This window comes from Phoenix dactylifera, chromosome 8, assembly GCF_051530095.1.
Source record: "Phoenix dactylifera cultivar Ajwa chromosome 8, Ajwa_hap1_PhDact_Kaust_v1.1, whole genome shotgun sequence".
Classification (NCBI taxonomy): Eukaryota; Viridiplantae; Streptophyta; class Magnoliopsida; order Arecales; family Arecaceae; genus Phoenix; species Phoenix dactylifera.
This window is the reverse complement of record NC_143197.1, coordinates 29131449-29156363: the sequence shown is the minus strand read 5'-3', so window position 1 is coordinate 29156363 and position 24915 is coordinate 29131449. Positions and strand designations below refer to the sequence as shown.

Here is a 24915-nt window from a genome sequence, read left to right as displayed (position 1 = left end):
TTTGCTTCATATTTGATTTATATCTTTTTCTTATGCATGCTCTCCTTAACTCTCATCGTTGCTATATGAGTTCTAAAATCCCAATAAATATGTAGATTTTTATTATATTTTAGTCAAACTCAATATAATTAGAAATTTAAACATATTGGAAAAGTGATTGATATTTCTCAAATCAATCACTCACTTCAAATTGTGCTCTTTCATATTATAATCTACCATAAACTATTATTATAAAAGTAAACCTCGAATCGGATTACTAATTGAGTTGAGATTGGAGTTCAGAGCTTACTTATTTTTTATAAATCCAAATCCGAAATTGAATTCAAAATTTCTTATTGAGTACATATGCAAATATACCATGGATTCGACTAATTCACAACCCTAATCTAAGATGGTTCTCAGTTATTTCTAAACTATGTTGATCATCACACCTAGAGTTGCAGTTGGATTGAAAATCACTATGCAAATCCAATTCATATTTGAATTAGTTTGAATAATAGAATTCATGCCTAATTAAATTCTTTTCAAATTAAAGATTTTTTTGTCGACCAAGATGTTTGTCTATAACAATATTTGGCAGCTCATCATATGATACATGCATAAATCTCAATCTTTTTATCTCAATCGATATAAACTGATAAAGCCGAGATATTGGTGGCCGATATTTTTCAGTCATTTTGTTAGCTCCATAAATATATTATTTATTAATAAAACTCAAAATTAATAATTAAATATAGTTTCTAATTCCAAACTTATCATATTAATTGAGATATTGATACTTTGGTCCAAAACAATCTGGACCTTGGAGAATCTTAGTTTTATTTTTCTCAATAGACCAAGATCTTGGTTCATCGAGATAATTGATGTATCAAGGTTTAAAAACTTTGTTTCAAATTGATATTCATTTTTTACCAAACCATTATATTTTTTATGTCAAATCAGATCAAAATAATCCACACATAAACTACATTAAATATGTAAATATTTCAGACAACTGCATCACAATGTATTAATATATGCAAAAGTTCAGTATGGACATCAACTTTAGTGTGTATTACTATATGCATCATCTAGTCCACAATATCACTAACTTATTGGAATAACTCCATCTAGTCGACAATACCATTCAGGACACTTGATTGCTAGCTTTGGCTGATCCAACGATGCCAACAAAAAGAAAAATACTGTTTCTTTAATAAGAGGCAGAGCACCCGGACTTGGCCTCTCTCTGGTACTTGGAAAATCCGGGAGGGCATTACAAAACACGTACAAATAAAAGGTGGATTCACAATTGAATTTGATGTTGCGATCTTCTATCAAAGTAACATTAGCTGATTCAGAAAAAAGGAAAACTATTATTTTCGGATTAAAGGTTTAAGAAAAAAAAAATGTGACACCACGTTAGCTGTCCTAGTATCCCATTGACGTGACCCATGTTTAGAGGAAGAAAGAAATAAAATTAAGGGTTTTTTTTACATGAATATCTTTGAAATATCAAATTTTGCACGAATACTTTTTGAAAAATAATATTTACATGTTTATCCTCATAAAATACTTATTTTATTATTTTATTTTTTTATTCTTATTTTTGTATATATACCCACGCCATCTAACGTCATTAAAAAATTAACAGTTTTAAATTAAAGTAATTAAAATATTTTTAATGGGTAGACATATAAAAAAAATATTTATAAGACGATCACAATAAAAAACAAAAAAATAATTTTAAAATTTTATTTTATTTTATTTAAAATAAATATGATTTTTATTAATGTGGTTAGAATAACAGTTTTATTAGAAATATTTGTACAAAAATAATATCTCCCTGAAGTATACAATATAAATTTTAAAAAGATATTCACATAAATTTAAATTTTTTAAAAAATATTTATAAAGAAAAAGATAAAATTAAATAAGAGATGACGTAGGCATCGCTGATCGGTCCATCGTCCCACGAATCTGTCTCCTATTTGGGCTGGGACGCGACAAGTCCGACCAATCTAGACTCGAATCTTTTACACCCACTTCTTTGTTTCGGATTTTTTTATTCCCTCTCCATCCGTTAAAGCTATGATCTCTTCGCCGGCTCGACCGTCGACACCAATCTTGTTTTTTCTCCTCTCCAGAGCGAGGGGACGACGGGAGAATGGTGGCTCCCGCCGGCGCCGCCATCGACGCGGCGGAGAAGGCAGCGGAGAGGCCGACGGGGAAAATGGCGGCGGACTTCGTGATGGGCGGCGTCGCGGCGGTGGTGGCGAAGAGCGCGGCGGCGCCGGTGGAGCGGGTGAAGCTCCTGCTGCAGAACCAGGGGGAGATGCTAAAGAGAGGCCACCTACGGCGGCCTTACAACGGGATCTCCAATTGCTTCTCGAGGGTTTTGAGAGAGGAGGGCGTGCTCTCCCTCTGGAGAGGGAACCAGGCCAATGTCATCAGATACTTCCCCACCCAGGTTGGTGTTCCTCCAAAAACAACAAAAATCACCTTTTTTCTTCCAATTCTTGTTCTTCTAGTTTGTTTGATTCTATTGGATTGATATCATGATTTGTGTGCTCTTTTCATTGTTATTTTGAATCGAGTTTCGTGAATATTGTTTGTTATTGAAATTTTGATTTGTTTAGATGGGTTTAAAATTGGAATATTACATCACGCTGTCAGTAGATGAGTGCTCAAATAATTGGGTTTTGATAAAAGTTTGTTATCTCTTTAGATAATCGCAGAGATTCATCTTAGCTAGGTACTGAGAACTGACTACCCTGCTGTAATAGAATGTGAGATCTATCAGGATTGAAGTCTATAAATCAGTGTTTACCACGAATTCAAGTATCGGTAGCAGCACGACACTGCATCATATGTGCCATCCTTACGAGCATGAGGCACTGACATGTTACTGGCTGTATGCCAGCTCTTGGCATGCTGCTATGTCGGTGCATGTCTTATCTGCCAAGCACTGAAACATAGCTTACCATGATATGTATAGCTGCAGTGCTTTACCTGCACTCCATCAGCACAGAATACTTCAATCCTTGGTGTCTGTTATGAGTTCATTCATTGAGAAGCAGGGGCTTGTGTTTAGTTCAACAATGTACATGCTTATTTCTTTGCAACTGGATGGATTGAATTTTGGATGGCATTCTGGGAGAAAGACTTAGTTTATCGTGCTATTTTAAGTCATTAAAATATAAATGTGTGATGCTGGGCTTTATAAAAATTTTGGTTTAATTCTTCCATTGCTACTTTTATATTCCTTTTGCTTATTAGCATGACACAAAAGAATCGAAAGTCCATGATTTCAGACAAGGTGATCCATTTTCTCCATATTTTTGCTCTTTTACTTTATAGGTTTGGTGCTTTTTACTTTTGTGATGTGAGCTTGGTTCTTTGGTCAAATAAGAGAATCTTCTAATGTCATTCATTTCTTACATTTTTGACCTCCAATTTTGTGAAAAGTATAATCTGTCTTTAAAGGAAGAAAAGAGAAAAGCAAGTGCATTTTACAAAATGAAAGCATATCTATCAATCAAGAGAACATGTGGAAAAAATTGGAAAAGAGAAAAAGGACTAGTTATTGGTCTTGACATTAAGAATACAGTGCTTGATATTAATCATTTATCTAGACAATCTAATTGTGACCCTCTAAGTAATTATGAGACTATAAAAAAATGTAATTCTAGGTTGCAGCTGCACTTATAATCAAGATACCGGTAAAATTGAACCTTTTTAGTGTGTTGACGATTTCAAAAGGTCTGTCTCCTCAACACATCACAAATCCATAAAAAATTGAACCTTTTTGTTTTTTGAAAATTTGAAACAGTATATTCTATCAACACATGGTAAATCCACGAATGTTAAGTTGAATGAGAACTGAAGTCTCAAGTTGCAAAATCATGAAGATTTAAACTTTGCCTTTTGATCTGAAAATGGATGGTTTTTTAAAAAGCAAGTTCCATACCTAATCAATGATTTTCCAATGAATCTTTTACGTATATTTGCTCAGTTGCCAACAATCTTTACTCCAAGAATTGATCTGGGGATGGCAAATCCTATCAGAACCTTTCAGCCACATTGTGAAGGTTAGTCAGTTTTTGAAGCATAGCGTTCCCTGTGCTTAGAAAACCTGGAATCGGCTGGTCAGTCTGTAGTTCTGTTCCCTTTGCATATGCATGAGCCAGCCTGCAGTATTTGGATACGAGAAGTCTGCTTCTGATTTGGGATAGTGCTCTGAAGGTCTTCGAAAGTGGAGCAAACATCTATATGTTTTTCTCGATATAAGAAGGGGAGTAATAATTAATAAACCAACGTATACATATATGTATATATATGATAGAACAGTATGACAGAGTGGCAATGTTGCCAGTCATATTTTGGTTCTTAGCTATCTTTAATAATTGACATCGAATACTAAGCATCTTAATCTTAACATGAAACATTATGAGCCTTATGATGGTCGTTTGCAGCCTTTATTGTGGTATGCAAAATTATGTAAGCCAAATATGTTGCACAGCAACTGTTGACAACAATTTTGACAGAGAACTCATTTAGCCTTAAAAAAAAGCACAATATTCTGGAGAAATGAACCATTCGTTCTCTGCATTTCAGCTTGAGCCTGTATACCTGCCATATGTTGGCAGAACATTAGTGATAGAAGAACATATACTCCCGATCCTCCTTATCTGATTCCAATTTTATATATTAACTTTTGCATTGGAAACTTTATGCTACGAATTTTTCTGGGTGAATTTATCCATGAATGTTTTCCAAAGGCAGCAAGCTTACTGATAGCACTAGGACGGCAATGGCCAAAACCAATCAATCTTATGGATTTGATCCTGATTTAAGGGAAAAGTCTAAAGTATGCTATAAATAATCTACATTTTCAGTTACAGGAAGCTCTTTTGCGCTAAACATGTGCTAGAGCTGTTAGATATTGTACACTTAGGGCATTGGGATGCTCTAAGCATCAAAGCATTTAAATCTTGTTAATTGTTCCCTTTCCAAAGTAACCAACAATATGCCAGTCAAACCTCTAAATTAGTCTGCCGTGAGGCAACCACAGTTTTTAGTGAACCATTCTAAAGTATCAAAGGCAAACCCCACCATTTATATGGCTCAAATGATATGCTTATAAGCCTAGTAGCCTTACTTTTAGCTGGCACTTCCTAGAAATTTTGGCAGTGAACAAAATTGTGCATATCCATCTGGATGGCATGATTCTCTAAGTTGAAACAAAACCCAAGACCAATTTCAGCATTGATGCATCACCGTTTGTTGCATCCTTTCATTCTCCATATGCCAGGTTCGCCATCAAGCTTGCCTGCAAGCTCAACTTTATTTAGCTCATGAAAGCTGTCACATCATAGACAACTGCATGACAAGTGGCTTGGCGACTTAACCATCAATCTATGGAGAATGAGGGATTGGCAATTAATGAAACGAAAACTGTACTATTAAACCAACCTAATGCTTAGTTATTCAGCACTAAGCTTTAGGTTCTTTAGTTTCTAATCGTATTATGGAAAAAGATGAGTTTCTTTGTTTTGCTTGTTGACGAATCTTTGGCTGCAGCAAAGCACATGAAGATGTTTTCCTCCTCTTGAAGCTTTGGGAGCTCCAAACCCTGTTCAGTAAAAATAGAAACCTTTCATCTACAGTGTTTGCAGTAACTTTTAGTTGCATGTGATGCTTGATGAGATGGGTTTTTCTGCTAAGTAGGGAGGAAACTGTTCATCTTTGTTGCAACCCCGGTGGTAGTGCAAACATACATCCTACTTGCTTTCTTTTCCTAAAATTCCTACCTTATATGTAAAAAGAAGTTTTTTGACTTTCTAATAAAAATTGTTATGTATATAAGCACATGGTGTTACATGAAATAATGGAGAGATAGCAAAATTAAACAGTATAGGCCTCAAGGAGGGGAATACTATTGGACAGTTATATCTTATGCCTTACATGCCTGAAGATCTTGAATTTAGAGAGTAGCGGTGCTATTATCATACTTGATACGTATGTCCAATATCCATTGATGTGGTTTCATTATAGTTTTCATATGTGTTATGACTTGAAATAATTTTATCAAAAATGTTGCCCTTTTTTTCCATTTTCTCGCAGGCCTTCAATTTTGCAGTCAAGGGATACTTCCAGAGCCTTTTTGGATGCTCAAAGGAGAAAGATGGTTATCTGAAGTGGTTAGCAGTTAATGTGGCTTCTGGTAGTGCTGCTGGAGCAACAACTTCATTGCTTTTATATCATTTAGATTATGCACGAACCCGGCTTGCAACGGATGCAATTGAATACCGAGCTAACAACCAACGCCAGTTTAAAGGACTACTAGATGTATACAGGAAGACACTGGCAAGTGATGGTATTGCTGGTTTGTATCGTGGTTTTGGAGTTTCTATAATGGGTATCACTCTGTATCGGGGCCTCTATTTTGGCATCTACGACACTGTGAAGCCTGCTGTTCTAGTTGGACCGTTGGAGGTAACCACCAAACTCTTCTAATGAGCTCATTTAACTAAAATACTGCGGTACCTGATAGGCCATGCATGCTTTGATTTCTAGGTATAAGGAGAAGTTTATGATTCATTCTAGAACAGTTGGTATCATTGGAGCATTACTGGACTATCTTATTGTTAGTGAATCCTGACCTAGGTCTTAACCCCAGGTATCTACATTAAAATCAGCATCGAACACCTGCAATTCATGTGAGAGGAAACATGGGCTGTGGCGGTCTTGGGCAAATTTGATGATGATGACAGGAAGATGGATTTTTGTGGTTCTGCATGACCAAATGATCTTTCTTCAGTAAATGTGTTACACTTTTGTTGCTGGTTGTTGCAGTTCTCTTGTCTCTCTCTCTCTCATGGAGAGCAATATTTGAATCAAAAGGTTAGAAAAAGATGAATGTAAATAGAGGAGGAGAGCGGATACAGAAATTTTTCTAGAGTGTAGAGAAAGGCACTCCATTTGTCCATTTCCCAAGGCAAAGTTCCTGTATTTGTAGGACGCAACCAAGCATAAAAAAATAAAAATAAAAGGAAGTCCAGCTACAAATCCTTTTATTAATTACAATAACAGTGCAAAGTGAAGCTGACCCAAAGTTGGGATAAGGCTTGATGGTTATGGTTATTGCAAAGTGTATGAGTTTATTTGGGTACATTTTCTCCCCTTCCTACATGCATTAGATATCATAATGCCTTCTCTCTTTTGAGTACGCAACTGCTCACAACTGCCTCAGAATATGAAACTCTTTTCGATCTCTCTGTGGTCTGCATCATATATATATATAGATATATGTATTAACATGGATCTCCACTATTGTTCTGTTGATCTCCCAAGTCCATCATGTCTCCTGTTTATTTATTCTAGGCTTCTAGCATTGTGAAGCAAGATATAACCGTATGCCTGAAGGACAATAGTTTGTTGGTTTCTCTTGGTTATTACTCCCTAATTCCTGTTATCTTTCAACATCAATGGCTTTTTGTTGTTGCAGGGAAACTTTTTAGCTAGTTTTGTGTTAGGATGGACTGTGACAACATTTTCTGGGGTCTGTGCATACCCATTTGACACACTGCGCAGGAGAATGATGTTGACTTCAGGACAACCTTCCAAGTATCACGGCGCATTCCATGCCTTACAACTTATAGTCTGCAAGGAGGGTTTCTCTGCACTGTTTAGGGGAGCAGCTGCTAACATGCTCTCAGGAATGGCAGGAGCAGGAGTTCTTGCAGGATATGACCAGCTCCATCGAATTGCAAGCAGGCATGTTACGGTTTTGAGCAACAGCTGAGAGGGGGATTAAATTGATGAGGATCCATATAAGAAATTTGGGCCCATGTTTACTATATTGATAGATTCTGATTTTTTTTTTGAAACAATCCTTGCTGCAATAAGGAGTGCAGAGCTAGTGGAAATAAAATGCAAACCAAAAAGTTACTCTGGAAGTGCAGTCTTTGGATCAATTTCCCATGTACATAGAGAGCAAAGGAAAAACCATCTAATTTAGAGTATGTCAAATGTGTATTCTGTCTTTTTAGTGTAAAATGGATGGTTATTCTTGTTCTTTGTTCTCTTTATAGTGATTCTATTTGGAATAAATGAGAACTTTAAAAATAATATCTTTGATTCTTTCCATTTTAGTACTCTGCTAATTATCTAAGATCTATCCAGATGTTGCAGACTGATTGTTTTGGTTGTTTGGTTATTTAGCAAATTCATATGCAAGCTGAACTGTTTTTATTTGTTTCCATGCTTTGTTTCTGACTCTCTTTTTTTCTAATTTCTGGTTAAATAAATGTATTGATTTCAGGGATTAAAAGATATGAAAACAGAAAATAAGAAAACTCATTTTACTTTTTGGGACTAAGAAATTGCATGGCCATTCGGAGGTAACTAAACTCATTAGCTTTTTTTTTTTTTTTGCACAAAATATGGAAGACCGTTACATTTTTTTAAAAAATAAACTAATTATTAGCAATCATCTTATACATCAAAGAACATACTAAAAACAATAGATGAAATAAAAGATTGAAAAAAGCTATCAGAATAATAAAATTCACCCACTAAGGAATAATCTGCAACACATAAAAACAGTATGTCAGGTTGCAAGGTGGTCCAGTTAGAATTGACCTGTAACTGGAAACTTAAAAGACTAGTGGGTTCTGGCTTTCTTGGCCTGCTAATCTACATTGAATTTGATTGGTCTGTGACATATGATGTGCAAGGCAGGTGCATGCAAGGTACTTTTCCTTAAAATCCTCCGACATGTTGATGGCGTAATTGCATAAGTTTGTTAGGCCTTTTGAGTCCTCACATTCACATTACTACTTGTTCTGTTACTGTACTCTGTCCTCAAGTTATTTTGCACTTCACTCTGCACCGTGTTTTAACCTTTGGGCTTCTCAGCTAGTATTTGTGCAACATGCTCTCGTGTGCAGTGACGCACATGTCACCAGAGTTATAAGGTTTTTTTTTCCACAGTATCATTTCTTCAGGTATTAATTCTACCTTGAAGAAGTCAAGTATTTCATACTGGTTAAGAAGAAACCACATTATCAGGTTCACAGCCACAACAGTCTAAGTCACCATTGATTGCTACTAGCACCATCTCTTTCCATAAATACAGCACCACCCGAAGCAGCTCCTGGCAGTGAAAAAAATTCTCAGACCATGCCTTCTCCCTCTGTGCAATGGCTGAGCTTTGTTGGGACCATCTGGCTCCAAACCATTAATGGTGCAAATTCTGATTTCCCAGTCTACTCATCCCAGCTCAAAGATCTTAAATCCTTCTCTCAAGTCAAGCTCAATTTCCTTGCTTTCGCCTCCGATGCTGGAAAGCTCTTCGGCTGGTTTTCTGGTCTTGCTGCCATTTTTCTACCCCTCTGGCTGGTTGCAGTGATTGGTGCAACTTTTGGGCTGGTAGGCTATGGCGTGCAATTTCTCTTCCTAGGAAGCACTCATCTATCCTACTGGCATCTCTTTACACTCACCGCCTTGGCTGGAAATGGTATATGTTGGATCAACACTGCATGCTACATCATCTGCATCCAAAATTTTCCTTCTGATAGCCGTGTTGCAGTTGGGATATCCACAAGCTATGTTGGTTTGAGTGCTAAGATCTACGCTGTTGTGGCGGATGTGATCTTCCGACCGCAGTCCAATCATGATGCCAAGACATATCTCGGCCTCAATGCCATTGTACCTATACTAGTTAGTATTTTAGTTGCACCATTTCTTCGGGAGATGGAGACCAAAAATAAAGCAAGATCAAGTTGTGGGTTCATGGTGATGTTTGCCATAACACTGGCAACTGGAATTTGTGCAGTTGTTGGCAGCATTAGGCCTGAATCAAGAGAGCATGCAATAAGCCTAGGATTGCTTTTGACTGCGCCTTTGGTGGTCCCTTTGGCCATGAAGTATAGAGAAGGCAAAGAAGAGTTATGGTGGAACAGGAGGGAGAGGAGAGTTCATGATATTACTGTAGATGAGGTTGATACTAGAGAGAGTGTCATGGATCTTGAGATGAGGGAAGTAGAGTCTGTAGATGGGAAAGTAGAAGAGTCCGTGGAAGTTGGAGGCCTTCAACTGTTAAAGAAGGTGAACTTTTGGTTATATTTCTTCAGCTATATGTTTAGTGCTACATTGGGTTTGGTCTTCTTGAACAACCTAGGACAGATAGCCGAGTCCCGTGGATTCTCAAAGACTACCACTCTGGTCTCCTTGTCTTCTTCTTTTGGTTTCTTTGGTCGTCTCATGCCATCTGTTCTGGACTACTCTTCAACAAAGTAAGCTTTCTACCTAAATTGCCATCTTTTCTTTTCTGCATGCATGATTAGATTGATCAGTAAGAATTTATAGGATTACCGACTCAAGTCCAATTCCTTTTGTTTTTCTTTTCCAACCTTCTGATATAATTTTCTTTTTCAATTAGTTTGTTGATAGCTTTTCTTCTTCTTCTTCTTTTCAATGATTAGGAAACGATACAAAGGTCATGGCTAATTATAATTTTCTTCAATTAGAACAAGAACATGGCCCATAACGATTTCGTGCCTCTAGATCCTACTCCAATATAAACTCTTAAATGACTCGCTTAGTCATTGTATTCTACTGTTATTTTTTATTTTTCTGCATGTCAGCCTATTGCTTATCAAATTTAACATCTCTCCTTTCATTTATTCAGAAGTGGGTACATGGTGTCAAGGCCAGCATTCATGGCCACACTGATGGCTCCAATGGCAGGAGCCTTCTTCCTGCTGCTAAATCCAAGCAGACTTTTCTTGTACCTCGGTACTACTATTATTGGAGGATGCACTGGGGCAATTACCTCTATTGCCGTCTCAGCAACTCCTGAGCTATTTGGCACCAAGCATTTTGGCGTGAACCACAATATTGTTGTCACAAATATACCGGTAGGGTCGTTTCTCTTTGGTTACTTTGCTGCTTTTCTCTACCAGAGAGAAGCTGAAGGAAGCCATAGCTGCAACGGGATCAGATGCTACGAGAAAACCTTTATTATATGGGGTTCCACTTGCTCCGTTGCCACTCTCCTTTGTACAGTCCTCTATGCCAGAACTCGAAAATTTTGCTGAAAGACTGCTCAAAGATCTGATGACTCACATAGATTAAGTTGCTATACATGATATCCTAATTCCTATAGCACTTGAGCTCCACCAAAATCTATAGATGCTCCTGCTTGTGCCCCCATCCACAACAGTTTGCAAGTTGATGGAGATTTTTAACACAAGCTTATGTACCACATTGGTCTTTCTATGAAGTTTGCTAGATCAATGTGAATATTCCTAATTGTTTTTTGCGTGAAATAAATTCCTGAAATAGTTACAGGGATGATCGGAATCAAAAATATTAATTTTACTGATGCTGCATGACAAAACAAGCAGGAACTCGCTTGGAATTACCAGGCCATTCTTTGCTCTTGGGCGACCGATTTCTTCCTATTAAATCTACGCTAGATTTCCTTGCCAACCAAGTTACAGGCATCCATCATGTCCTCCTCCACTTTGGTGTCTAAATATTCGACCCAACTGAACAGAACTATTATTAATGAGAGGCCAGCAGCTGAAATTTTTAGGTGCGCACCTTTATTGTTTCTTGTCCCTCGAGCAATAAGTTTTTGCAGATCGGTGGATGAGCCATGACTATCTATTGCTAAAACTGTTTACAGAGAAAGCAGAACATCCAATAGATATAAAGTCACACAACAGAATCTGACTAAGATATGGCCAGCTATAACTTCACTCTTGTTCTTATTGCCAAAGCGCTCTTCGAAATAACAGCACACATTAGTTTCTGGAATTCAGAATCTAGTACCACCCCATAAGGTTGGCAGGTAGTCTCAGGTCATGAAGATGTTCTTAATTTGTTTTGTGGAAGTGCAAAAATTGAATCTTTTTCTTGAGAAAAGACTGAATTGTTCAGGGATATGAAAAAATTAGCCACTTCATCTCTTCGCCGGTTTTTTTTTTCTGATTTTGTTGGCTGCACTTATGTGCGTTTTGTGTGAGACACCATTGTATAAAAATAAAAAAAAAAAAAGCTAGTTTACAGGACTATCTCCCTCTTTTCTGCACCTGGATCTGTGTGAAGCTAAAGATTCATTGCATGGGAAATGGGTACTAGAGAAGTTACTTGAGATTTTTCTGGTTTAAATTAGCAGTCGTGTGGATAGGTGGTCTGGATTTATTGCAAACGGTGCTTACAGTGGTGTGGTCCCTCTGGACTAATGGCAGTTCAGTGTTTGACAGGCTTCAAGAACTACTACATATATACTGGTTAGGCTAGTATCTCTTAAATTTAGAATTTCTCTTAATTCTTAAAATGTCTATTTTTTCCTGGTTCTGCTGATTTCATACCATAATAGCTTTTTGAATAACATTAATTCGCCCCATATTTTTAACTTTTTCGCCGTATTTTTCCCACGTCCATTTCATCCTCAAAAATTAGCTCCCAAGCAAGGCTAGGCATACTTAACAAAGTACCTTCTCTTCCATCTACAACTAATACAACCATCCAGTCAAAACAACCAAGAAAGTTGGAAAAACTAACATTTCAGTTCTATTATAATATATAGCAATCACAGATTCATGTCCACTGACGGTAGTAAAAGAAACTTGTTCCTGCAAGCAAACAATGCTGGAGATATTGTCTAATTAATGAATATCCTCCACCCATTTCGTTGATTTGATGTAAATCCCACTTTGTTTATTGAGAGGATGTAGGCGAGATGCCGTCCGACCTCCGTAGATCATCAAAGTAGCACCGCATGCTTGAAAAAGTAGATTCTAGCTTTATCATTAAATCTACTTTTGGCTCTATGGAGGACGTGCGTGGCGGTTCTTCGCCTAGTAAATTTTGAATATTTATATAAAATTAAAAAAATTAGATAATATTTTTTAGTTAGTATTTTTTTGGATAAAATCTCTTGAATTATTACAAATTGTACTTGAGCGGATCCGGCTCATAACCTATGTAGACTAGAGAATATTGCAGTACAGATCCATTGAGACTAACCACGGGTCGATCGTTGTGCTTTTGATTAGACTTAAATAAATTTGAACCTTTAGCTTTTTAAGGATGTCAGGTCTTAAATGATAGAAGTATATGAGGATCCATGCGGTGGTTATTCATTTGGTAGATTTTGGATACTTATGCAGGATCAAGTAATCCAAATAATATCTTGCAGCTCATTTTTTTGGGCAAAGTTTTGGATTATTATAATTCTCCAATCCAATATATATCTACTGAATAAGAATTTGTGCCTTGTTTTCTCTCCTCATGGTAAGGTGATATTTGTAACCCCGGTAGTTCACATAGTAGTTCTTTTCAGGAGAGAGATCTATCAGATCTTGAATCTTTCAGTTGCAATTTTTGACTTCATGGTAAAAGATGGATTAAATGGATGCATCAAAATAAAAAATTCACATAAAAATGGCCATTGTAACGCCTAGAAAGATTTTTCATCTCCTCAATTCTAGCATCTTGCCTTTGCTTCTCATGGAAGCTGCCATGTTGCCGTTTGCACGAAAAGGTCGAGAAATCATTGTATCATGAAAAGACACATGAAGTGTTCCCCTGGTGAAAGCATCCAAGCCAAATCCAAATATGAGACTGAATCATGGAATTCAACTAGACCTGGTCCTACAAATTAAATTCCCTGCCAGTGTCATGCTGACGAGATGATGATACCACTACCATGAATTTTTTGCCAATTTGGCACTCGATGTGCTGAATTGGTGGGGGAATGAAATGGTCCTCCTGGTGGATAAGTAAAAGTAATCAGTCCAAAACAAAGTGCCTGATATTGACTTCAATGACTCCACACTAGCTAGCCGGGCCTGCTTGGATCTCCCTTGAAACTGAGAAAAGTTGAGCAATATAGGTAGCATGCCTGCACTAAATAGGAACAATCGGCAAAGGTCATGTGAGCATAATCATGGCGGCACTTTCGGTGGATTTTGCAACTAAAGCAGGAGATCTAGCAATGAGCGCCCATGCACCCCCATGTCAACCCAAATCGTCTGCCCGAAGGAGACGAAACACTACCCAAGATAGGGGTTGTGTCTTTTAAGTAAAGAATTCACTTTCTTTCACACAAATGCACAATTGGATCACCCACCATGTAGATCTCAAATTAGTCGGAACTCTTCTATTCATTTGTCTGTATAGATCTCAAAGCGACCGATAGGGGATCCAATAATATATTTGCACAAAAGGAGATGCAACCCCAACTCCATTACTCATGCATGCCACTATAATCCAAACCGACCACCATATTTTGAAAGGCATCCGTCTGAGGTGATGGTTTACCATGCTGGCGAGAAATAATATGCATAGAGCACCCTATTTGGTACGTTCGGTTATCTGTCCAATGTGGCATCTCATGATTGGCCCACAACCCATGAATTGTACCAATTGTCTTGTGCCATGTCAAATAGGCAACTTAGCAAGTAATGGAGTGGTGCTCGTTGCATGCACAATGGGCGTTAGAGTGAGGAGTGGTGGCTCTTCCAGATGGAATGGCGCGTATTTGAGGTAAACCACCCTCTATTTAGAACAATAATAGTGGAACCTAAAAAGAGGACAGATTTAAGAGACAAGTGTTGTGTCTTATTAATTTTTCATCAGCATGACGTACTTCTCCTAAGTTGATGTTATGATGAAAGAAAAAAAATTAGTAACACGTTTGAAGTTGCGGGATTTAGTGTGGAAAGTGGTGCTTGTTTTCCAAGTGCCTATGTGCTCACTGCTCACGAGGAACCATTTGAGATTTGACTTGCGACTTGAATGTTCCATGGGAGCCCCACGCGCGCCCACGCGCGGTCGCGAGTGCGGCCTCATAGGCCAAAAAAAAGCTCTTGCACCGGTGGTATTGCTATTTTTATAGCACCTCTATTCGTTGTCCCTGTTATGGTTGCTTTAATTTGTCATCTTTCTAGTTTTTTTTTTTTACTCGCTTAGGAAAAGAGGTAGGAGGGAGGAAGAAACCAGCCCATCCACGGGTAGCAGCCCCCACTAGGCTCCCATCCGGCCAGAAGAATGTTCGATACGGATGGACACCGTTTTACTTACATCCTCCCCATCCGAAGGTGAATACGTCATACCTGGCACCACCAAGCTACAGGTGGAAGGAAAGCATAAACGCCAACGAGCCAACCGAGCATGGAACATCCAGTCTCCGAATTTAATCGAACCCGGATAACTCGGACGGAATTATTGCCTTCTTACCACCAGGCTATCATCTTGGTGGCTCATCTTTCTAGTTTCGTTCACATAGGCTAAAATAGATTTTTTTATAAATAAGAGGCAAATATAAAAATTATTTTCATTGATCAGTTAATGAATTTTTCTTACTTCTAGATTGAAAAGTTCAATACTAGCTATGAGGTTTCCTCTTGCAATTAAGCAAATAAGTATAAAAAGAAAGATTTAGATGTGCTATTGATGGACCGCGTCCTCCACTATATTCATTGTCATGGATCCGTGCCCTGTGCATAGCCAAATAAAAGGAACCAAAAGAAATATTTGCAACAAAAACATGAATGGTTGGTCCCAAATGCTGAGAGCCAAGTATTCCAGGGATCGCTGAGAGTAATACAGTCGGATTGGATAACCTTGAACGTTTTGATTACTGGTCCATTGAATTCGAAAGCTTTTCTGACGACAGGCAGGTCCCATGGGAAGATGGTGGCGGTGGCCTCCATTGATGCTGGCGTTCAAACCTATGTAAGCGGCGTATTAAAGTTGTACGGCTGATGAGAATTTCACAAGGACACGGCAGCGTCGACTGTCGATCTTACTTCCATGTGACGTCGTACAAACGCACGGCACAGGTCAGAAGCACAAGCACAGCCAGAGGCTTAGAGGGACTTCACCTTTCGAGACGGTTGTTTTCGCTAAATTAAGCTTGTCAGACATGCAATAAATGTTAAAAAAGATGGAGCTAATACTAAATTTCAAAACAAATTAAAAATGTTAGATCCACAAGATTTTGTGGCTACTTTTGTAAGTTGCACGCATGAGGCTGATGATTTGCCATGCGAGCAAGCAAGAGAAAAAGAATGCAATAAAGTTCCACAAATTGATATGGCCCATTGGTTACCCATCTGATATGGCACCCCATTAATAACCTATATCCTCACGTATGGAATCAATCTCCTTCTGCCATGTTGAATGGATAACTAATTAAGTAATGTCATGGCACTCTAAAATGACTAGAGCTTGCAAACGTTTTCAGCAATGCAGCCACAAGACCATTAGGTGGGATTCACTAATTCTCTTAAATCATGCCTCATGCAAGCTAGGCGATCTGACTTTGGATATGAGAATTTGGGAAGTGCACGCCATATATTTCTTTGAGTTCAAGGAAAAAGAGCATATTTACACACTCACGCATTAGTATTTGATATGCTGGTGCCTTATAAGTGGCTCATGTTGGCTCCATGCAAAGACCGACCAATGAGTTGCACTCAACTCTAGATAATCAAGGGTTGCCATATAAATAATTGAACAAAATCCTTATTCTTTTTTCACTTTGTATAAAAGATAAATCTACCTAACTGCATGGGAACATAAACAAGCAACATGAAGTACATGGGAGCGCTATATCTTGGACACCTCTCTCTTTCTCTCTCTAATTACAATCTTGATTGGCTTTTTACCCCTCCAAATTGATCAGCAGCCCGATTCTCTTCTCTTGGACCATTTTTTTGTCTGAATGTATAAAACAAAGCTTAAGATTGTTCCTAAGGAGCAAAAAAAACCCCAGATGATGAAAGTCTTGTGGTAGCACTGGGTTCCAATGCATGGACCATATCCCCCGCCACCTTCCTTGTCGTAGATGAATGCCGCAATGTAGCCAAACAGCAAGGATCCAAGAGGGATGTTGGCAATAAGAATATTGTGATTCACACCAAAATGCTCCGAGCCAAACAATTCGGAGGTCACCGAGACAGCGATGGAAGTCATGGCCCCTGTGCACATACCTATGATGGCTGTGCCGATGAACAGGCAGGCTTTGGTGGGGTTAAGCAGCAAGAAGAAGGAAGCTGCCATTGGGATCATCAACAACACCATTGATGCTGGCCTCGAAACCATATGCCTGCTGTTGTTATAAGCAAGAACAGCATATCAAAATAACAAGTATTCTGCAATCTACACAGATGAATCAAAAGTACTCAACTAATCTATAAATGATCTGATGATTGATTAGATTATAATATAAAAAAATAATCTATTATGGTGATGGGGGGTGCGGCATCGGACGTTCATTCTCTCCCCTACATATATACGTATGTTTGTTTGTGGTGTCACTCTTGCTCGATGTGAAGTGGACGTACACCCGGACAAGAAAGGTTTGACAAGGATAGCAAGGAGAAGCAGCTGGAAGGTGGCATCTTTGACGGGTTTTGCATTTTTATTATTTTATTATTTCTTAGCTTAGTAGACGTACGTTGAATCCTAATGTCACATGTCCTCCTGCAAGATGCTAGATCCATACATGGCTGTGAAAACTACTTAAATAACCTGCACCAAGTGAAGGATGGGTGTGCCCAATATTAATACACGTACGTACTCCTGAGTTACGTACAAATGTTTGTAAATTCCTGCAAATGTTTTCTTCTATACAATCTTACAATACGAAACAAAGAACAGTATTAGAAAAGATATATAAAGAATTACCCTGATCACATCTATTATTAGTGGCACATAAAATGGCCTTCATGAAATGCGTCATGCTTAACACATGACGTGCATTCATGCTTCACACGAGGGCTCTTTTGTTTGCTACTTGTTATGCATAATATGGGATGACCAAAATCACAACCATTAATGATATGAATCATATCTATATATGAGAGTTAGCTATTATTATTTGCAGTGTACGTGTGTCTTTCTAATGTAGGCAACAACATCAAACTTGTGTTGTTCTTTGATTTGTATGGAAAACTTGTTTTCTGCTTCTAGGAAATATCAACTACTCCCTATCACAAAGTACGTTAGAATCCAAAAGAGTGCGTAGCTTCTTGCACTGAATGCAAGACATACGTCTAATATTATCCATAGAATGCGGAAGGATAGTTGACTATGGAGCTTCCGAATGACATATGTCACGCATGCAGCGCATGACCTCCACAAGTGTTGCCTCTACACTGTAACCATGATGTATCCGGAACACCTAACTCATTCCCTGTCCTTATTCCTACATCCTTAGCATATCCGCCATATAAGTTCCTGCCACATCCCCTCTCGTTCCTAGGAATAGTTCCGTACATGAACGTCGGTTCGAGGATTATTGCCATCATTCACAAAATTGTGATCAACTGTAGATATGGATATGTATTAAGTGCAGCATATCGCATCCCGTATAACGTATTCATACTGACCTGGAGAACGCGGACAAGGGAGCCGAGAACAATTTCCCGAAGAAGCTAAAGGACGAGGAGATGGAGACCAGCACGGTGTCGGATATCCCGCGAGACCGCGATATCTGACCCAAGTTGTTAGCGTATACCAATCCCAACGTACCCCCGCACCCGTACACCAGGAAATACAACCAAAACTCCATGCTTGCCACCAACTCCCGCACCCGATATTCTCTTCTCACCCAAGTTTCCCATCTCTCCTCTTCTCCACACCCTGCACCACCTTCCCGATCAACTTCCTTATCCTCAACTTTTATCACACTCTTCTCCACTCCTTCCCCTTCCCTTGCCAAACTCCAACTCCCTTCTTTTATCCACTCTATGACATTCACCAAAGGCACAAAGATTATTAACAACACAACCATGACCAATAGAATCAACGGCGGTAGCCTTCTCGGCATGCTACCGAAGACCGGAGCCGCCGTCTCCACCACCGCATATGACCCTGTGACACCGGCGATCACGAGTATTGTCACAAGACCGGCGCGAGTCTTTGGACCGGCCGGCTTTGATTCCTTGAGGAATGGGGAAGTGATTGCCCCTGTCAGGATAGGCACAATGGAGTTCAGTAGTAGGTAGATGCTCTTGTCACTAGGGTCACCTCCCAGGATCACTTGCGTCATAGCTATGTAGATCTTGGCACTCAAAGCGGCATAACTTGTGGCCAAACAGACGACAGTCCCATGGTCCACCGGGAACTTCCTCATGGCTGCGATGTAACACACGGTGTTGATCCAGCAAACGCTGTTCCCGGCGAGCACGCAGAGCAAGAAGGCTTGCCAGTATGCGAGCGATGCGATCTTGCTGGCTAGGAAGAGGAATTGGACACCGTAACCAACCGAACCGATGATTGCACCGATCATGAGGGCCAACCATAGGGGAAGGTGGCGAGCTGCGACACCCGAGCACCACCCAAAGAGCTTACCGGCATCGGAGGCAACGGTGAGGTAGTTGAGCTTCACCTGGGAGATCTTGAGCCGGGACTTCAGCTGGGAGGAGTAGTCCGGGAAGACCGAATTGGTGCCGTTGATGGACTGGAGCCAGATGATGGACACCAAGGTTAGCCATGGAAATAGGAGGACTGGGATCGATGAGCTGCCCATTTTCTCACTCTATGACCTGTATGAGATGCTGCAGGCTTCTTGCTGTTACCTCAGCTTATAGCTAGAATCAAGACATGGCACGAAAAGGTTGGAAGTGGGACTCTTGTTGATACCTTTCTTTGTAGCTGCTAGATATAAGACCTGACATGGAGGAAGGAAACTGAAGTGAAAGATAGGACAAAAGGAGATGAGGACTTTGGGCAGTTTTGTTCCGTTCTTAGCCGTGATTGAATGGTTTGGTCCGTTCTTAGCCGTGATTAAATGGTTTTGTTCCGTGAGGACAAGTTCTTTCAGCTACAAGAGAAATATTGGAGGAAATAGATGTAAGGGAGGTTTTGATGTGTCATGTTGCCCTAATTTAAGGGTGGGAACATAAGAATGGGGAAAAAGATGGTTCCCCAATGGTTGGTTTGGGCCTGCCAAACCCTGGTGCGATTCACGGAGCCCAGAAAAAGATGGTTCACTCCCATTGGCGGATAGGGATGAGGACCATGCCAGGTAGGCTACGTGGCGGATAAAGATTTGTTGGTTTCTATGTTAATGTATGGCTTGTGGCGTACCGAAGGCTCCGAGTTAATTAATGGTAGAGACTGGCACCGGAAACTTTGTAACGCTAACTGACGTGTGCATGACACGGGCATGAGCGTTTTTGACGGAACGGTGGGAATAATTAATGAATCACCGGCAGGCATACTTGTGATTAGAAAATATCAATTAATATTACAAATGTAAATACAAGGGCTTGTTTAGCATCGTATGCTGCTTTTGTATTTTTATTTCTCTGTAAATTTATAAACTATCAGGTGAAGATTAATGTTGATATATAGAATTTATGCTATTCCTTATTTGCTACTTTCACTCCTTCCTAAATCAATAAATCTATGCTTACGAATGCTTAAAATTTTATAAGTTATTTAAAAAATAAAAATATTTTATTATATATGCCATTTAGTCTATTTTTTGGGTTTTTATGAATAAAAATATAAAACAAAATAATTCCAAACAAGTAGTTTCCATGGCAATTTTTTTTTAATAAAATTATATCCTACACCATATGCATTAAATAATCTGAGATAAGATATGAATAGCAGCGATCCAAGACGAGTACATAATTAATAGAGCTCATAAGAGTAGGATGAGATAGTTGGCATGGTGTACCACGGGTAGACTCGGAAACATAAGCACATAAACTCCAAGGTTGTGTCGCTAAGTTGGTCCCACCATGGATCTATCTTATTGGAAGCATTTAAATAGATATTATGGCAACGGCAATCAAGGATGATTCACGAAGAATCTAGAGAACAATAGAATAGGAATTCTTGATGCTGGTCATTGTTTTAAGATCTAAGCTAAAGTAAAAGGTTCTTCTTCTTTCTAAAAATAATGACCTGGCTTTTGAGCACATAAAATAGTCACTTGTTTCCTCGTCGATTTTCTCTCTCCCTCTGTATGGACAATGATCACAAGACACCCCGACCCATTTATTGAATATATCAATATCCATGATTCAGGCCAAATTGGGCCTGTCTAACCCAAATCTGATAACCCAAACCATGGGTTTGGGTTAAGGCCTACTCTAACTTGCCCAATTCTATCCCACATTTTTTTCTCGGAGTGAACCTACTTAGAATTTGGCAATATTTTTTGTTCCAATAAAGCCAATTTTTACCCAAAGCTAGCTGATGCAGCCAACTTGACCTAACCCAGTTGAAGCCAACCTAACTAACCAACTCTTACCCAAAGCTAATCCAACTCGTCTGAGTTATATTCAGGTTAGAGATGGAGTTGGATTCAGTTTTATTGGGTTGATCAAGTTCTAATACGGTTAGATTAGGACTAGGTAGTTCTGAAATTCGGCTGGATAGGGGTTAGCCCACAACTTGGCTCGCTCTGCTCAAGTTGCACTTCTACTGCAAGTCTGACGAAATCCAGAGCATTAGTGAAATTTAGACAAAATGGAAGTGATGGCCCTCAATTCGCAGCATAGCTTTAGGAATGATAAGAGGGATAATTTTGGCGTTCCATAATATACTTCTTTCAAGTATGATTTTCGATTTTAAAATTTTTACAATCCAATTGAATTTTGATTTAAATACTCCTTTTTACATTTATTTGCCGATAAAAATGTTTTTTTTATATAATTTACTTGGGATCTTTCACAGGAATGGCTAAACATTTATATAATTTACTTGGGATTTTTTTGTTGGAATTATTCCCAACAATATTAATTTGCAGGGAAGTGCTATGGTCTTTTGGAACCAGGAATCAGATAAGATTTGGTCAGATGGGAAGAGAGGCCCATTAGAAAGTAAAAAGGTAAGAATGTTTATGAGGTCATTATCATAATCTAATAAAAAATATTAACTTTGGCGAGTAATGTGTCTCCTTCAATAGGAAGATTCAATGAACTTAGTTTGAATGAAGACATAAAGGGCCAAACCATCAATATGTCTAATTCATAATGTGGCCCATTAGGAAAGGAGAACAACTTAATGATTGTTTAGAAGATTCTAGCTATCAAATATGGCCAATCAATTGCTTAATGAAGGATTCATTGATGCATACAAATTGGCAGTTCTTTATTTTTTTTCTATATTTCTGTAGTTTTCATAAATTTTTTATTCATTTTTCAAACAATTCCAAAAATTAAACAGAAAAAAATGTCACATATTTCAATAGGCAGTTATCTCCTTTTAACCTTTTTTTTGTTTTAGTGAATAAAAATAAAGTAACACTCAGTTTCTTGAAGTAAGAAAGTTAACACGTTACATATATCAATTTTGCCACTATAGTGAGCAACCGTGGGCTGGAACAGAAGTCCTTTGGATTTGGGCTGGGCTGAGCCCGAATCAGCCTGATACAGATGTTGTCCCACCTCCTCACTTACATGTTCGAGCCCACGATCTCTGGAACCCATTTAACTACACAGGAAAGCTGATTTCATGAAATGGTCAGGATTGGTCAGTAGTGAAAACTTTTTCTATTCTATGAGCCATGAGATATAATTTAATTCATTGATAAAATCAATTAAGAAATATGTTTTACTTCAAATTCACCTAGCCAACCCTCTTTGATCACTCATCATTCATCCATATATTAAGATGTGGTTGAAACTGGAGAGAGAGTCACAGATCTTGAGGTGAGGGAAGTAGAGACTCTGGGAAAGTGGAAAGGTCCGTGGAAGTTGGAGTCTTTTAACTGTTAAATAAGGTAAACTTTTAGTTGTATTTCTTCAGCTATATGTTTAGTGCGACATTGGATCTGGTCTTCTTGAACAACCTGAGACAGATAGCCGAGTATCGTAGATTCTCAAAGACTTCCACTCTATTCTCCCTGTCTTCTTCTTTTAGTTTTTTTGGTCGTCTTATGCCATTCATTTTGGACTACTCTTCAACAAAGTAAGCTCTCTATTCAGATCGCTACCTTTTTTTTTCTACATGCATGATCAAATTGATTAGGAAAAATTTATAGGATTATCGACTCAAGTCCAATTCCTTTTGTTTTTTTTTTCTTCCATTCTTCTGATGTAATTTTCTTTTTCAATTAGCTTATTGATAGTTCTTCCTCTTCTTCTTTTTCGATGATTAGGAAATGATACAAAGCTCGTGGCTAATTATAATTTTGATCAATTAGACCATGAACATGGCCAATAATGATTTCGTGCCTCTGGATCCTACTCCAATATAAACTCTTAAATGACCTGCTTAATCATTGCATTCTAATGTTATTTTTTATCTTTCTGCATGTCAGCCTATTGTTTATCCATTTAACATTTCTCCAATCATTTATTCAAAAGTGAGTACATGGTGTCAAGGCCGGCATTCATGGCCACACTGATGGCTCCAATGGCAGGAACTTTCTTCCTACTTCTAAATCCAAGCAAGTGTTGTCGCCATCGCTGTGTTTTTTTCTCTCTAAAAAATAGAGTTCTTTGTTTTTGTGAATAGTAAAATCCGATTTACTCTATTTCGTGAATAGTAAAATCTGATTTCTGTATTGTTCTTTCTCTACCCCGTTGCTGCTTCTTCTTCCTCCAATATTTGGTAGCAGAGCAGTGTCTGATCATGGCTTCCCACAGAAACACATTCAGCCTTTCACAACCCTAAATTCCGATTTTTAAAGAAGAGTGTTATGAGTATTGGAGCATTAAGATGAAGACTCTATTCAGATCCCAAGATCTGTGGGACTTAGTAGAGAACGGGTACGCTGATTCTGATGATTAAAACCGGTTGAAGGAGAACAGAAAAAAGGACTTCAAGGCACTATTCTTCATTCAGCAAGCCATCGATAAGTCAATATTCTCAAGGATCGCAGGAGCCACTACATCGAAGCATGCATAGACAACATTGCAGATGGAGTTCCAAGGGTCATCAATAGTAATAGCTGTAAAACTTCAGACTCTAAGGCATGAGTTTGAAACCTTGCTTATGAGAAAGAATGAATCGGTGCAAGTTTTTATGTCTAGAGTTAGTGTCATTGTTAGTCAAATACGATCTTATTGTGAAAATCTTACAGATCAAACTATTGTTGAAACCATGGGCTAGAACAAAAGTCTTTTGGATTTGAGCTGGGCTGAACCTGAATTAGTCTGATGCTGATGTTGTCCCACCTCCTTACTTACATATTCCAGCCCACGATCACCGAAACCCATTTAACTACACAAAAAAGCTGATGTCATGAAATGGTTAGGATTGGTGAGCAGCGGAAACTTTTTTTCTTATGTGAGCCGTGAGATATAATTTAATTTCTTGATAAAATCAGTTAATAAACATGTTTTACTTCAGATTCACCTAGCCAACCCTCTTTGATCACTCATCATACATCCATATATTAAGATGAGGTTGAAACTAGAGAGAGAGTCATGGATCTTGAGGTGAGGGAAGGAGAGACTGTAGATGGGAAAGTAGAAGAGTCCGTGGAAGTTGGAGGCCATAACATTGGCAACTGGAATTTGTGAAGTTGTTGGCGGCATTAGGTCTCAATCAAGAGAGCTTGCGATAAGCCTAGGAATGCTTTTGACTGCGCCTTTAGTGGTTCCTTTGGCCATGAAGTGTAGAGAAGGCAGAGAAGAGTTATGGTGGAACAGGAGGGAGAGGGGAGTAAATGATATTACTGTAGAAGAGTTATGGTGCACCACGGGTAGACCCGGAAACATAAGCACATAAACTCCAAAGGTTGTCACTGATGGATCCATCTTATTGGATGAAATAAAAGATTAAGAAAAAAGCTCTTTGGCTGGTTTTCTGGTCTTGCTGCCATTTTTCTACCCCTCTATCTGGTTCCGGTGATTGATGCAACTTTTGGGCTGGTAAGCTATGACGTGCAGTTTCTTTTCCTAGAGAACACTCATCTTAGAATCTTGCTGGCATCTCTTTACA

General features: G+C 38.6%; 3 protein-coding genes across 5 annotated transcripts; 2 read left to right on the top strand and 1 right to left on the bottom strand.

The window, feature by feature from the left end:
• Positions 1-2085: 2085 nt before the first annotated feature.
• Positions 2086-8112, top strand: ER-ANT1 (endoplasmic reticulum-adenine nucleotide transporter 1). Its single transcript, XM_008801633.5, has 3 exons — positions 2086-2449; positions 6106-6477; positions 7490-8112. The coding sequence occupies exons 1-3, from the start codon at positions 2147-2149 to the stop codon at positions 7784-7786; spliced, it is 972 nt and encodes a 323-aa protein (XP_008799855.3). The 5' UTR covers positions 2086-2146; the 3' UTR covers positions 7787-8112.
• A 912-nt stretch (positions 8113-9024) lies between these two features.
• On the top strand, positions 9025-11340 carry LOC103714398 (protein NUCLEAR FUSION DEFECTIVE 4-like). Of its 2 annotated transcripts, none has more exons than XM_017844569.5 (2): positions 9025-10280; positions 10676-11340. In XM_017844569.5, exons 1-2 carry the CDS (start codon positions 9166-9168, stop codon positions 11082-11084), a joined length of 1524 nt encoding a protein of 507 aa, XP_017700058.4. In that variant the 5' UTR covers positions 9025-9165; the 3' UTR covers positions 11085-11340. The 2 variants fall into 2 exon arrangements, with proteins under 2 accessions (XP_017700058.4, XP_089781206.1); XM_089925080.1 differs by having other exon boundaries at positions 9072-10092.
• A 5143-nt stretch (positions 11341-16483) lies between these two features.
• Positions 16484-19867, bottom strand: LOC103714400 (protein NUCLEAR FUSION DEFECTIVE 4-like). 2 transcript variants are annotated; one of them, XM_008801638.6, is made up of 2 exons: positions 18396-19867; positions 16484-17110 (listed from the first exon to the last, which is right to left on the bottom strand). In XM_008801638.6, exons 1-2 carry the CDS (start codon positions 19535-19537, stop codon positions 16684-16686), a joined length of 1569 nt encoding a protein of 522 aa, XP_008799860.4. In that variant the 5' UTR covers positions 19538-19867; the 3' UTR covers positions 16484-16683. The 2 variants fall into 2 exon arrangements, with proteins under 2 accessions (XP_008799860.4, XP_008799859.4); XM_008801637.6 differs by having other exon boundaries at positions 16484-17113; positions 18396-19862.
• Positions 19868-24915: the final 5048 nt, after the last annotated feature.